The sequence below is a fragment of the Cyprinodon tularosa genome, unplaced genomic scaffold, assembly GCF_016077235.1.
Source record: "Cyprinodon tularosa strain WSP-4 unplaced genomic scaffold, ASM1607723v1 ctg522, whole genome shotgun sequence".
Taxonomy (NCBI): Eukaryota; Metazoa; Chordata; class Actinopteri; order Cyprinodontiformes; family Cyprinodontidae; genus Cyprinodon; species Cyprinodon tularosa.
In genome coordinates, this window is record NW_024039255.1 from 875880 (window position 1) to 891921 (window position 16042).

Sequence of the window (16042 nt, forward strand, 5' to 3'; positions counted from 1 at the left end):
TGTGTCCTTTCTCCTACAGTTTAACAGTAGTAGGTGACGAAAGCATTGCTTTTGTCCTCTTATGTTCTCGTTGTGACTCTTAACCATGCAGTATTTCATGTAAACTCGTGGCGTAGCAATGTGTTGGGATCTGAGAGGCACAGTGGAGTCCTACAGCGACATCCAACCGCTGCCTCAAAGGCCGCAGTGTTTGCACAGTAGGGATGCACTTTTACGTCGGTTGCTGTGGGTTTACTCTGCCAGCTGGCATGAAACAGATAACATATACAGAAGAGGTAGATTTAATGTCCCATGCCTGGCCTCATGTTGACGAGCTAACACAAGTGCTAATGTTTTGTAGAACGGCAGGGAAAAAAATAGAAAAAAGTTTTCTAAGACTGACTATGTAGTTCCAGACTGTTTGTCTTGTAGAAGACAGTTATTACTCTGTGCCTTTGCAAAGGCTGTTTGAATTAGTCCTTAAAAAAAATAATTTTGTGTTTCAAAATTCAGAAAGAAACGGAAAAACTCTCATTTATATTTTATTTCCCAACAGAATTTATTCAATTTTCCAGTACAACAGTAACTCACATATTGTATCAGATATTTAAGATACCTAAATGTTTTTTTTCAGCCACGTCATATTGCACTTGTCCCTTAGCAGAAGTTGACTTAAAACTTGATTTAACACTTTATTTCTCCTCCGTTCTTCAGCTAACTGGGATCAAGGCAGGATTTGTTGCTTTTTAAGATATTTTTTTCATGATCTTGGCACTGATGACTGGCTTAATTACTCATTCCATTCACCTGCCTAACTCTGCACGGTTTCTAATCACTGCTCATCTCATCCACCTGCTCCTGCCTCTATTTTACATGCTTGCATCAAGTCATCAGGGCCAGATTATTCTTGTTCTCTCTACCCACTGGTCAGAGTGTTTTTAGAGTTCCTTGGCGTTTCTGATTTCCTGATCCTGACCTGTTCTGCCTCTCAACCACTAAACCTGTCTGTTCTCCTCTTAATGGTTTGCTTGACCTGTGTTCAGACTCCTGCTTGTTCTCTGGGGCTGCAGAATCTAGGACACTCCAGGCAGCACCCGCCGCACACTTGTTGGCAGCCCACCGGATGGTTCCTACCTTGTTTTTTTACGCATGAACTGAACATATAAACCTGTTCCTGCCTCGGACGCCCTAGCTGCTGCTACTGCAGATCCACAGTCCACCAGTATTTTAATAAATGCTTTTGTTGCCTTGAATACCCACTGTTCTGAGTCATGACATTTTTAGCCGATATCATTTTGTCCGAAAAGTTATAACAGTCAGGAAGTAATCATGCCTTGGCAGGGCTAATGACACTGAACTCAGGTTTCCAAAAGGTAGATTAACTAACATAATTTAGAGCTTGGTGCGGGTTGGTGATACTCACCTAGAGAGAAGATCTCCCACATCAGGACACCAAAGGACCAGACGTCGCTCATTGTCGTGTAGATCTTATCGAATATGGCTTCAGGAGCCATCCACTTTAAAGGCAGTCTGGCCTGTGAATGATCCACACCATTCAATGCTTTCTACAATTTTTACATCTCCTTTATCAATCCTCAAACCACACAGCGATTTTTAACAGTAAAGTAAAAAGGTTTTTTATGCTGAAATTGATTAAAAAGATAAACTTTATTTTATCCGTCAGCTCTCCTGTGGCCTACTCTGAAGCTTTAAATATCAAACAGCAATGTAAATAACTGAGTAATTACATCAAGAGGAGTTGAGAAACTTACGTCTCCTTTGCGCACATAATCCGGGTCCTTATAAATGTCTCTGGCGAGCCCAAAGTCACAAATCTTCACCACATTGTTCTCGGACAGTAAGATATTCCGAGCAGCCAGATCCCGATGAATGCACTGATGGAAGACGGGAAAACATTCACTCAGATGCACAGAAACATTTCTATTAAAAAAACAAGCATGTTGCCCCTCTCCAAACTGGCATGCAAACAATGGAGCAGGAGAAACATGTGGTCAAGAGATCAGTAAGGGTAAGACAGGAATTTTTTTTTTTCTTTCTTTTGCTTAAGGTATTTTTTACAACAATAGCTCTATTCTCTAATCAGTCTCATCCGCTCCCCCTCAAAACTATGAATGGGATCTAACTATTGGATCAAAGCTGACATCCTTTACAAACCACAGGGGAGATATTATCTTACAAACACAACTAAAAGCGGATTAAAACAGAGGTGACATGCTCTCGCTGAGGTTGCTTTCAATGACTTTCATCACATTTATAAGGATTTTATGTAAGCGGCAGATTTCTATACACCCCTTAAAAGAGTGATCCAGTCATAACCTAGAGTGATGCATGCATTTCCATTTCACCCTCAGTCTTTACTTTGTTCAAGTACATTTTATCAAATTACTACAGCAGGTCTACTTGAGTATGTCCCTACATGCTTTTCAAAATAGCTCAGGATCGGTCAGATGTAAGGAAGCCATTGGTGGACAGCAATTTTTCATTCTTACTAAAGTTTTGCAACTGGTTTGAGATCTACTCTCTTAAAAAAACAGCATTCCCACAGCATGATGATGCCACTATCACTTGTCAGTGTGGGAACATTGTACTCTCAGGGTGTTGCGCAATATTCTGTTTTGATTTTGTTTTTGGTAAAGAGTGACAGGGTAAAATCTATGCACAGTTTAAAAAATATTATTCCAGATCATAATCATGCTCCAAAATGTGTTGGTTTGTCACATTAGCCATGTTATATTTGCACCTGAGATATAAAAGATGTTGCCTGTGGCTTTAACTACAGAATTGTCTCTTTGCAGAAGGGAATACCTTGCGTGAAGCCAAGAACTCCATGCCTTTTGCAACTTGAAAACTGTAGCAGATAAGATCCTCCAGGGTCAGAACTCTCTTGTATAAATCTTCAGGTTCTGTAAAATAAAAGCACAAAAAGTTATTTTTTCTCTCTGAGCGGAATTTTTCATCAATTTAAAGAAACACATCTTATCTAATCTTCTCATTTTTCAAAGCCATCTGTGAGGACAGCTTCGTTCACCTGTCAGATAAATAAGATATGATAAAACCTAAGGGGTTCCCATGAGAGCAGCCTGCAAATGTAAAGACGAGTCAACCTAACGTGATGTCCTGTTTCCGCCTACACATTCTGACTTTAAAACATCCGTTAAGAGTGAGAGATCAAAACTGCTTCTTTCTGTGTTTTCACAAGGATGTCAGGTGAAGCGTGTGGTAATGAGCCTCGTTTGTTGAGTAGCTTCTCAGGAGTCCTTCCTTTGCTCCACCTGAGTAAACAGCTAATCAAATCTGAAATAACACTTGGGATATAAAAAAGCCTGACATGCTGAGCTGAGCGCCAGAGAGCAGAGCTCAACTCCGGTCAGGACAGGAAACAAACAAATGCCTCCCCAGACACAGTGGGGTGACAGCGGCTCCTGCTGCAACGATTGTACTGCCGGACACGAGGAGGAAACGTCCCATCAGGCCTAAAAACAATCTGCTGGGAGATTTCGTTCCTGAGGAGGAGGGTGGGAGAGGGAAGACGGGGGCTGAAGGGAAGGAAGACGGGCTGGGCCTTTTACCTTCTTCCTCTTCCTCCGAGTCGCAGTAGCTCTTCTCTTCATTAAAGCCAGAACTTGCAGAGCTTCCGGTGCTGGCCACGCTCTCCAGGCGCCGCTTCATCAGCTCACTCAGCTCGCAGCCCAACCCTGCAGACACCACCTTACCATCCTGGCTCTGACAGAGGACATCAACATTAACAAGAGGCTGAATCGCTGCTCCTGTCATGCTTGGAGACTTTTTTCCAACACAGTCACACTTATAAAGCGCTCACCTTGTAAACAAGAAAGTCGTCTCTCTTGCTCCTCAAATAGTTGGACAAGTTGCCATATTTGCAGAATTCCACAATCATCATCAAAGGTCCTGTTTAAGATAATGTAGTTGTCGTGATTATGAAAAGCTCAACTCCCAACCTTCAGAGACCCTTCTATTGTCAACCTTAATGTGATTTTGTTATAAATCTGCTCCTTTTTAAACATGTTGCCCAACTCAAGCTCACCTCCAGGTTTAGTGCAGGCTCCCAGTAGGTTGACAACATTAAGGTGATTCCCAATGTGGATCAGGATCTTTAACTCCGACATCAGAGCTTTACGCTCATTTGATGTAGCACCACCTGCAAAAACAGATCACTTTTTTAAAAATATCCTCATTTTAAAACTAGTTTCCACGGAGGCTGAGTTAACCAGTAACTCTTTTATTTAATACGTTTCTTTTAAAGTTAAGAAAATTAAAAAAAAATGTGTTTTACCGAGGAGGAAATTCTGAAACGAAAGAGTATTAGTTTTGAGTAGATTTCCAGCAACACATTTACTGGGACACCTATTATTAGTGATTTGAATGATCCCTCTGTTTTAAACCAACAGCACAGCAAAAAGAGTTCTCTTCTAATGTTTCACAACATGAGAGCAATCAGAGAATTAAATGAAAGAAAATGTATTTATTGATGGATCCTGATCTAAAATAAAAATTAAACCCAGAAAAGAATAGGATAAGCAATGTGTGCTCAGATTTATTATTTGATCGTCATTGTTTTAAAAAAAAAAAAAAAAAAAAAACATCATTTTGACAAATACAAATCAAGACTTTCAGGTTGTTGCTTTAACCGAGATCAGATTTATGAGACAAAAGCAGCCGTTGAGTCTGAAGTCATAGAGCTGCTGCTTTCCATTAAACCTGACCTGCGACCACTCTTCTTCTCAGAGTCTGTGATTTATGCCAAGGCGTGATTCACAAAGATAAGACCAGCAGTGATAAGGGTTAGCTGAAAGCCTTGTTATTGATGTTTGCTGAAATATAAACAAATTGTATTCTCTTCCAGGTCTGCAGGTTAATTCTTACATTTTAACAAAAGAGAAAAAAAGAACACCAAATATGAACGAAAGGTATGAGGAAAGTCAATTTATTTGCTTGTTTTTTGTTTGTCTTTTCACTTTGAGGCAGTTATAATAACCGACTGTTCCCACTGCTAGGAACTGCAGTAAAAAACATTATTTCTAAAACTATAATATAAAGAAATACATGAATATTTCTGCTTACATTTCATGTACTTTTGAACTTTTCCTCACCTGCAGATGAGAAAACTTCAGCACAAGTGGTCTGGTGAAAGCTTACTCAATCTCTTCATTAGTTGCAGGGTTAGAGGTCTTTAGCCTTTACCTCTACAGCCCTTTGTAACAAACACATGTCTAATTCTTTTCCTTTGAACCATAAAACCACATAAATATCAGTTGCACGTGTGCTTTGTGTGCACAGGAAGCACAACTCCTTGCAACAGCGATACATCAGTTGCGCTCCAAACACAACCCTGGTCATTGGTCATTTAAGTTTACTGCTAATTGTTTCTAAGGTGTTTTAATGTCCCTCCTACCTTTCAGCATTTTTACTGCAACAGTCTTGCAGGTTGAGAGCTTGTCAATCCCAAAAGCAGAGGCCTCCACCACTTTTCCAAAAGCTCCATGGCCAAGAGTTTTACCTAAAAAAAAAAAAATCATCAAACATGTTAAATAAAATGAGCTAACTCGGATTCCATGGGGATACTTTGGTAAACATAGAAAGAACGGGTGTAGAAAACCAACTAAGGTTGTTGTATTCTGGTGTTTAGACTTTAATTTATTGTGCACTTGAGCTGGGGTGACACTGTAGGTCAGCTTGAAATGACTCCACAGCTGCAGAGAGATGAGACACCACTGCTATGCATCTTAATGAACAACTTTTACAATTAGCTTTTAACCCTTCATCATTTATCTCCTTGGCAGATCATTTTAAACAAATCTTAGAAGTTAGAATAAATAAAAAAACAAACTGGCTTGAGTACTTAACTGGATTTATTAAGTGCTGCTGTAAATGCAGCCTTTTATTCAGTTTTAGCCCTTCATTTTCTAACGTTCTTCTTAACTCCAGCAGACTTATCAGATTTCTTCAGCTGAGCCCATGCAGGTTCTGTCAGTATTAGCTCTAGTAACTCTTCACTCATGAAGTGCTTATTTGTTGGTTTGGATAACTGGCTCACTGCAGAACTGGGAAATAAAATCACTCTTTGGCTTTAGTCTTCTAGTAGACGAATGCAGGATTTAGGAAGTAATTATCCTAACTCGTATTTATTTAAGCAAGTTACACTCTTTTTGCACAATTTTGACTCTCCGACAATCAGTTGACATGTAACCAGTGTTGTGCACATGCATGGGATAAGAGGAAAAGCACTATAGTATGCTGCTACGACTGTATAGGTATTTTGTTTAGAAGCGTAAGAAAGTAATAAACGATCTAAAATTCTTAGCATATAATAAACAAGTAATTTTAAGTGGATCATCTTATCTTAGATGGCTGACTGTGAGTCCCTTTTTATTTCCAGAGTCAATTGTTTAACAATGTATGTATTCCATATTGTTTTAGTTTGGAAAATATGATAAATGCATGACTGTAAATGCTTAATGTATCAGTTACACTACAAAAAAAATAAAAGGGTGAGCAATACATTTTTTGTGTGATTAGAAGGCTCTCCTAGGTCCATTTTTTAAGATATGGAATTTTCTGCCTATAATTACCTAATTCCAAAAAAACAAAAACAAAACATATGGCAGTTCATATATGCAACTAAGGTTTTGCAATCATTAAGTGCAGCTCACCAAGACACAGGCGGTCACGGGGAAACTCCCATTTGCTGCTGTCATACTGAAGGAGTTCGTTCTGCTCATCGATGGGGTACTCGTCAGGATCTATGATGATAGATGGTCCCATCTTATAGTGCGCTGGCTGCTAAAGGAGCAACAGAAGTTTATATTAGACCTTTAGTTAACTTTCACATCCTAGGTTTCATTTTGAGTGATTGAAAAATGCTGAGATTGATGCTTTCTACATTACTCAGCTGAGCCTTACATAGAAAGCCTGAATAATTTATCATTCACAGTAAACGTATTTCCCAACAGGCATGAGTTAGTCTGTCTTTGAGCCAAACTTGTTGACACTAAGAAGTAGCGCCCAGTTTTACAGAAATCAAGTAGCTCAGATCTTACCTTCCTAAGCTTTCGGATGAAGAGGATGAGCATAATCCAGAGGAACGTGGCAGCAGCTCCAGTGGACACCAAAATTATGACCTCAATGTTTGACTTGCTTTCATCTCCTAGAAAGAGAAGAGCTGTTGTCAGCTGCCGGAATGCTTTAGCGTAAAATCGGCGCATGCTTTTTGTTCTTGAACTCGTTTGTTGCCGTGGTTTGTTGACAGAACATTTATGGAGAATTTACCCTCAAAACCTAAACTGTCTGTTGAAAATTTACAAATAGAAATCACTGTTTTAGCCTGAAGTCAAGGGGGCTTTCATGTCTCCACATTCCTTCGATGGAATCGCATTTTTGTGTGGGACAAACACACCGCATTTCTTCCAGAGTTGTTTCTTCCTAACATTTTTCTTTAAGCCATTCATGTAATCACTAAAAGTTTATTTTCCAGTTTCCGACTAACATTCAAACAGCAAGGACAACTATAAATCTTGGTTTAAAAGAAAAAAAAAAAAGTAAAAAAAAAATGACCAGAATATTTCAATCCCTTACCGTGCATCAGAAGAAATACTCGTTCCTGCATTTTGTTAACAATACAACCAGAAAATGTGACGTATATAATTGGGATCTTTTCAGAGACCAACACAAAGTTGTATGTTAGTGGAAAGTGGAACGCTTATCTTCAATAGCTTTGATCTTCTGCTTACTTAGCTCAAGCTAAGTCAAACTGGATGATTAACACCTGTGAACAACTATGATCATCTTGTCAAAGACTCTCCACAGGATTTATAACTAAACTTTGACTAGGCCATTCTAATGCAGGACAATGCTTTCACCTAAACCATTCCACTGAAGCTCTGGTTGTATATTTAAGTCAAGGCCTGTGTCTTAAGTGCTTTGTAGCCCCTGATCTGCAGAGAACGAAACTATTACCTCTATCATCGACAGATTCAGTTACCAGGTCTGTGGGGTCCAGAGGTACTATACCTTCCAAAATTGTGTCATACACTTTTCATTTTCAGAGGACGGGTTAGCGTGGACCCTATTCACTGGGTGCATGCAAATTTATCACATACTTAAGGACACTTAAGCCAAAGTGGAAGTGTTGTTCAAACAGTACTGGCAGTAAGGAAGGAGTTAGGACAAGAAGCTAGATGATTTCTATCGACAGTTCATTTAGCATAGGGACCTCCCGATGTTCAGGTCTGCATTGGAGCTGTACAATACGATCCTTTGCATGACAAAATTTATAAGCACAGACCACCTCAGGAATTTGAAAAAAATACCTTGTTTTGGGACACCTACTGTGTGTGAGACATGCAAAACATCTTCATATTTTTTGGGTTTTATAAGGGAGAGCTTCAGACACTTGTTATGTTTTTGTAGTTCTATTTTGTAAGCATGTAGTCCCAAATTGACGAGCATCATCCATGTGCGTTTCTGCCTTGGATGACTTTTGAAAAGATGAAAGCTGTCCAAACTTGCCAAGGCAGTCTGGAGCCCCTATCCTACCATGTAAGTCTCAATCCAAATACCTCAAATTGGTAAGGACTGTACCCCGCAGAGGATCTTCGTAAGCTGCAATATAAGTCATATTTCTAATGTAAAAACTTTACTTTTCACTCAAGGTGCAAATTGATACAGTTTACTTATTCTGATTTGAAGTGATTATGTTTGAGGTTAGGATGGAATATGTTGCATTTGATCTGTTTCCATGTGACACGTTATCAACACCCTTTCATTGTATATTATAAGAAATACCTGTAGCAAGCTCCCTGCTTCGTTCCACGTGTTCAGGGAAAAATGGAAAAGACTAATGTAATGATGACGAAAGTTGCATTTGAAATTATTACTTTTTTTTTATAATAAAAAAGTTATTTGTAGGCTCTTAACAATCGACACAGGTTATGTCCTTTAGAGAAAGGCCCCCAGCCAAACCCATGATTATAAACCCCATGAAGGAATTCACTTGGCATTCCTGGCAGCTGCCAGTTTTCCGTCAGGGGCCATTTTTCCTCACTAAAGTCAGGCCAAAGCTATTTGCAGTGATGAAAAGAAAACAGGAGGCCATAACGGCCTCTTTGATACCCCTGGATGTGGAGACAAGAAAGGCTCCGGCCCCACTGCTTGGACTAATTAGTCTTTTTGATCTGATCTGTGGAGCTGATGTTCTTTTTTTTCTCCTTATTCAGCAGAGACGGACTCACCGAGCACAGTGACCAGGGCGCTTGTGTTTGTGATTCCCTCGGTATTCTGGGCCACACACTCATACCGACCCTCATCGTCTTTCTTCATTCTTTCGATGATGAGAGACCCGTCTTGTTCCAGCGTGACCCCTGCAACACACACGTTCCGAGTTGATTGTGGTATTTTAATCAAAAAAACATGGCTCTCAATACGCTGGATAGGTTGTGTAAAAGAAGAAGAAATACTTTCAGCAGCTGAGTTTGCATCCACAAAAAACATGCATGTTTTACACACTCTGATCTTTTAGCAATTATATTAAATACTATATTAGTATATGATGTCATGCGGTGTTGACCTGAAGAATACCTGGACTCTCTTTCACTTCGACACCATTTTTGTACCACCGGATCAGTGGAGGAGGAACCCCAAAGGCAAAACAAGGCAGGACCAGCGTGCTGCTGCTGTTAACGTCCTGATTGGTCAGATTCTGGCTGAGCCATGGCCGTCTTCTCTCTGAAGTAAAATAAGCAGAAGGCTGAACCAGAGCTGGCAAGTCAACACAAAGTTTAAAACACACACAGATTTAACTGCCACAATTTTGTCGTTGATATCCTAAACGTGCCAATAGTTTAGGAAATTTCAAAATAAATTAACTAATTGATTTATAGGTGGAGTCTGTTCTACATAACTTTTTATTCTATTTTAAAAAAGGCCTTGTGTTTTAAAGTTTAATTATTTGATGGACACCTGCTGCAAAACATCTTGAGCTTTTTTTATGTATAAGCCTTATCCATTGGAGGTTGTAGGAGGAGCTACCAGAGCTCTCAATATGATTGGTCAGTAATGTACTCACTGTCATTTATTGGATTTATGCCGTCCTTATGAATAATTGTTTGTATACAATTATTTACTATAGAAATTACATTTTATTTATGGATTTTTAAATATTTTTAGCTAATAAAAATTATGCCCATTAATAATTTAAAGTCCACCCTATGTTTGCACAATCCTGTACCCACTCCTGCTCTGGACCCATTTCTCCTCGTGCACGCTCTGTGTAAAAGTTACTGTTTGCATCGACCATACAACCATACTGTGCCTGAACCAACCTAACCCCTAAATCCCTCAATCACTATATAGAGTGGGGACTATATATGGGACCTTATGGTGAACTCAGTTAACTGACCGTTTGGACAGATGATCACTATTTTTTGCTCCCCTTTGCTCATGTAACTCCTCCTCCAGTTCACGCAGCCTGTGCCATCTTTGTAATTAGTCATTGCTGTCAGGTAGCGACAGCCTATGGTGACAGTGGGCCGCTGTGACAGCAATTCCTATAATGCTTTCCGAGGAGAGCTCTCCATGCATTTTAGCGAAATATCTGCCTCTTCTGAGGCCTTTCTTTTCTTCTCATACACTTCGTAGCCCATTTTTCTCTTATAACCCTCTGCCTTTTTCAAAGAACCGTGGTGAGAAAGGTGAGCTTCAATGACTGTCTGAAACAGCAGCTCACCACACATATACACCTGAAAGGGCACATGCACAAAAAAGATAGCTAACGGGACGAGCATGACGGCCTTACGTAAACATATCACCAGAATGATTGACAATTAGGAGGACCACTTATTTAGATGACTCCACCAGAAAAAAATATCCTCCAATATACCTTTAAATAATTGATTTATTTATATTCTATGGCCATTTTAGCAGACTGTGATGAAGTTAGCTTGTTGTTTCCTTACCCTTCACCACTAAGGCAACTTTCTTGACTTTGGACTGTCTTGGACTGTGTTTCCTGAATGCATGGCACTGGTAACCAGAGGTGCTGTTTAGGGACACACTGTGCAGATTGAGGGATGAGGAAATGGAGTAGTGGTTGATCTTGAGGTTGGATAGATTGGTGGTGATTGTTTCATTGTTGGAGTCCAGCCACTGTATGCCAGTGTAGAGGAAACGAGTGGCCCTACAGGTTAAGTTGACGTCTTCTCCCTCTATGGCTGATCCAGGTTGAATGGAGACCTCCTCTTGGTGATCTAAACAGAAGAAATTGTGCATCATCTTCATAAATCTTCCACAGTTACAAATGTTTTGAAATGTCAGCAGGGCATCTGTTTTACAGTAAAGACGCCCACATTATGCACTAGCTATGGTCTTTTAACACATAAACTGCTTGTCAGAAGTGAAGGAATGTCAAATTTGCAGTTGTTTCCTGTTTAATCACTATTAATTGGAAGCACGTTGGCTGACAGCATGGTAACAGAGCTCCAACTGGAGCAAGGCTGACTATGTGACCCCACGGGAAACAGACTGTGCTTGTTTATTCGTTTTGCTGGAAAGCATGCGCTGTTCTGCAAGAGAAGACATCTGTTATTACAATTGTCCTTTTTTATTTTATTTCTTTTTTGTAGCGTTCCATCACTCTCCATCATTCTCACCCGTGGTGGAGAGCTGGCCTGCTCCTTAGAATATTTCTGGGAGAATAATCCCAGATTATTTTCATCCTCACTTTAAAAGGGCTTCTCTAAATTCCTTTCCATCTGCTTTTCAGTAGAAATAATTTGCACAAGTTAAAAAAAAAGTGTTTTGTTTTATTCAAACACCTCATCCCTGCTGTTGTTACATAACTGTCTCAGCGGACAACCTTTTGGGGAACATTTGGAAACACTCAGATGCACATAAAAAGTAAAGTCTCTCATGCACACACAGGCCCAGAGAGAGAGAGGAATGACCTGCTGGCAGCGAAGCAGGAATGTACTTATTCATAGCTGTTTTTAAACGCGTGCCATTACAGCCCCCCATATGGTTTAGGACACTCAAGCCTCTCTTCCGCCTTCAAACCATTCAACTACAGTGGAAGATGTTTTCAATTAATGCCCCCCTCTGGTCTCTTTATTGCACAACACAATCTGTGCATTCCTTTCCCACTCTTGCAGTTTGTTACAGTATGTATTGTAGATCATTTGAAATAATCCAGGTTCTTGCAATTAGGGGCTCCACTTACCATCCACATAGAAAGGAAGAGTCAGGCTGGCCATGCCCATCTTGTTCCTAGCCTCACAGTGGTATCTTCCAGACACACGAGCCTCTCCAATTACAAGGGTGCTCACAGTCTAGGGTAGATAAGTTGGACAGATATCAGTAATAATACAGCTTATCAAAAAAGCTTGTCAGGAAAGCTGCAAACTGCCATTGCTCTCAATCATTGCCAGGTACATATCATGTAGCAAAAATAACCAACTTATTTATTGTTTTATTTGAAGGGATAAAGCAACTCATATTTTGCATCCACAAAAACAGAAGAGAGATTTTTTACAATAGAAATAAACAAAATGCAGCATGGATTTTTATTCCGCTCTTTCTGATAAAACAATACTAAATAAAATTCAGTGCAACCTGTTACCATGAAAAATCCCCTAGCCTCTCCTGCGGTGATAGGGGGAGAAGTTAGTACACCCTGAAACAGATTGCCAGTCCATCACAAGACAAATAATCACCAATTAACAGATCAATTAGCCTAACAACTCTCAGAGACTGGATTTCAACCCAGAACCGTACGACCAACTATTCTACTGTGGACCCAATAATCAAACCAGTCTGCATCTGATTTATTCTCACCATAAATAAAACTTTTTATTTCCACAAAGAATGAAATGTCCATTTTTTCCTTATCTGTTTATAAACCATTAATGATATTTTAATTACCAACCATTAACCTTATTCTAAAGTTTGATCCTGATATAAAAGAAAGGCTATTTTACGTCTTGTTTCAGTGTTTAGGTTTTTACTCATTTTTTGTTTTTTTTTTGTTTTTAACTTGACAAATGCATTAGACAAACATGGATTAGAACAGATGACACTAAATACAGAAAATCTGAAAACTCAGGTGATGATTTCTGCTATCTTTGTTTTGTTTGACGGAGATTTATTTCAAACATGTTGCTATTTGATTTATTTTTTGTCTTCAAGTTTAGGATAACCGTACTTATCCTCCAAGAGTCAATTAATTTTCAATGAGATCAGTTTGAAAAGAAAAAAATAAAGTTCACTAGATTCACCAGTTTTCACTAGAAAGGCATTAGCAATGCATCCAAGAACACATTAAAGGTATGTACAGTAGATTGATGTTAAAATCCACATGAAATCAAACTGCAAAACCTTTCTATACTGCATGAAAACCTTAAGTTGTTCTATGAAGGCCAGAGGATTTTGTTTTCACCAGGTTCAAACTTTGCAAACAGAGAAAAGGAATTACAAAATTTTAATAAATTATCTTAAATCTGCAGCCTGCAGTTCTCTAACTTCTCCGAAGCAAAAGAGACTTGGACAAAAATGAAGCACTGTCAGCGGCCTTCTAGGAAAACTGTGTAGTATAATGGCTGCTGGGACAGGTGTCAGATTTTAGTCCTCTTTGAACCAGGCATACAGTAACTGCTTCGACAGCTTCCTTTTTATAAAAAGTTTTGTTCATTCTGGGATCTTTAATTATATGGTTACACAGGAATTACCATACAAAATGTCATAATTTAATGTAACCATAAATACAGCTGTTTGCTAAAAACTTCAATGCCTTATTCTAATGTCTTAAATAAAATATAAAACCAGCAAGAACCTGCAGACTTCCACTAATTAGTAGGCAGGGAGAGCAGGTACTATTGTAAGGCACTTTACATTTATCAGTAACTTGATGTTAATGAGCGGATACATCTGGAGTTTTAAATCCCACTGAGTCACCCTCAAACCTGTACTTTAGGCCTATAGTCGGGGTATAATGTCTACTTCCTGGAAAGCAGCACTAATGACACACTCAGTTTATAACAAATGCAACGTTTTAATGGCTTAGATAGACAAAATAATAACTGAAAGTTGGATGGATGCCAGACGGCGGTGGGTTCTGTTTAATGTTTTCGAGGACATCTGTTTTTTTTGGCATGCAGTGAGCTACAATTTGGAGGATTGTCTGGTGTATTCTGGGTCAGAACTTCCTGGACAGCCATTGTGTTCGCTCTCAGAAAAAAAAAAAAATTAACCCATTTCAGGCCTGTGGTTCTTGCAAAGCTTCCCGCTGAAAAACAGGCAGTCAGCTCAGAAAGATTAAAGCTGTATCATGTTGTCCAGTGCATGCTGATGTGTCATCTGTAAAAACATGACGGAGAGGCCTTATCGTATTAGGTTACCCTCCATGATGCAACCTGAGACTGAAAACATTCACACTCCTGAAGAGGTGACCTGACCAGACGCACTGTGACCCCTTATACACATGTCCCGCTAACCCCCCCCAACATTTTCCCTCTAACTTTGAGCTGGGCAAGCTTCGCCTTTCCAATGGGCTATGTGGAGGGCTGCTCTGACTGTGTTTTCATTCACTGGCCAGCACGATTTATGTGGGGTGACAGAGAGGAATTTGTTGCCAGCAAATCCCTTTCCTTTTAAATTGGTGCTTGTTATCATTGACCCTCAATCCCAACCCTCATAAAACACCAGCGACTGGCCGAAAGCGAGCGCGTGTAAATTAGTCGTGTCCCCCCATTAATGTCAGTCACATATTAGAACTAACACACTGTGAAAAATGTACAGTTTATTGATGTCCAGGTAAATATATTTTTTATTTTTTTTAACCATGTGAAAGAGGATGAATCAAAAAGAAAATACAAAATGTTACAAACAAAACAATGAATGTCTGGCCCTGTTTTGACCCAGCAGGCTGCAGAGTGTTTATTTTGACCTAATCCTGCAGACAGACTAAGATGAGGTTTAGAGAAACCTGCTTCTAATTATCTTTTAGGATAACAGTTAAAGTTGCTAGCTTCCCTGGGCATCCGTGTCTGCAGCTGTGGATGGCGTTACATTTGAACTGTGGATCTCATACTGCGACTGTTAATATCCACTTCCACAAAGCAAAATTATAGAAAATTAATGTACAATGACAAATGTACAGTTTGTTAAACTTTACTTGAAAGGAGTGAAAAATAAATTTAAACCTGCAAACTCTGCTTCAGCATTTTTATAGGTTTATAAAGGTGTCGCATTTTTCTCTATACTTTGGCTCTTTTTTTACACCTTCACTGTCCAGTCCTTGAACCCATCAGCACAGTGCATCCAGTGATGAAGCTGGATCTCCTTTTGAAGATGACTTCTTTCTCAACCAAAGTCTAGGAAACAGTTTAAGAGCTTGCAAAAGGTTTGAGATCTCCATAATTAACCTCTTGAGTCGTTTACAAATAAATATTTGTTATAAATCATGTTTTTGTTGTTAGAATCACTTATTTTTGTTTATATAACTCTGTAGTATTTTGTTATTTTATAGGCTAAGCTAAATAAATTTAAAGAAACGGAAGTAAATTCTAAACATTTGTGAATACAAGGGTCCAAAGATACAAAATATGATCTCTTCATGAAATCCCTCCCTAGTAGTGCCTTAAAGTTTACTGTTAACTGATCATAGCCCCACTATTACAAATACTGCTCTGAAAAAAAACGTACAAATTCAAAATACACTTCTTCAAGACACCAGTTACATAAAAAACTGTGATTTTTGTCACTTAACATGTTTTTTTAATCACTAAACATAGATGTTTTATTCATACTCTTGGAGTTTGGCAATACCCCATTGGAGACAATGAAATAAAAATAAAAAACATAAAAAATTCACAATTCATCAGTTTGTTTACCATCGCTAATTCTAATTCGTTCTTTGGAGGATTAATCAAATTTCCTGTCATGACTTGAAATTTTTTTTGATAGTGATAAATGACATGATAAATGCCCACACCTTTTCCTTAGCTTGTAAGTCTTTTTTAATATAAAAAGATAGATT

At 38.9% G+C, this 16042-nt stretch overlaps 1 protein-coding gene across 2 annotated transcripts in view; it reads right to left on the reverse strand.

Annotated features, from left to right (window-relative positions):
* The window catches only part of kdrl (kinase insert domain receptor like), a 62758-nt gene that overhangs the window by 20275 nt on the left and 26441 nt on the right, over window positions 1–16042 (reverse strand). Inside the window, exons 12-24 of one of the 2 annotated variants that reach the window (XM_038303969.1) lie at window positions 12230–12338; window positions 10971–11261; window positions 9595–9741; window positions 9249–9377; window positions 7059–7165; window positions 6672–6801; window positions 5414–5518; window positions 4046–4159; window positions 3821–3909; window positions 3570–3723; window positions 2806–2903; window positions 1752–1874; window positions 1403–1514 (exon numbers count right to left, since the gene is read on the reverse strand). In XM_038303969.1, coding sequence (XP_038159897.1) covers window positions 1403–1514; window positions 1752–1874; window positions 2806–2903; window positions 3570–3723; window positions 3821–3909; window positions 4046–4159; window positions 5414–5518; window positions 6672–6801; window positions 7059–7165; window positions 9249–9377; window positions 9595–9741; window positions 10971–11261; window positions 12230–12338 — 1708 coding nt within the window. The remainder of the gene's footprint in view (window positions 1–1402; window positions 1515–1751; window positions 1875–2805; window positions 2904–3569; window positions 3724–3820; window positions 3910–4045; window positions 4160–5413; window positions 5519–6671; window positions 6802–7058; window positions 7166–9248; window positions 9378–9594; window positions 9742–10970; window positions 11262–12229; window positions 12339–16042) is intronic. The other variant, XM_038303970.1, reaches the window with a different exon arrangement.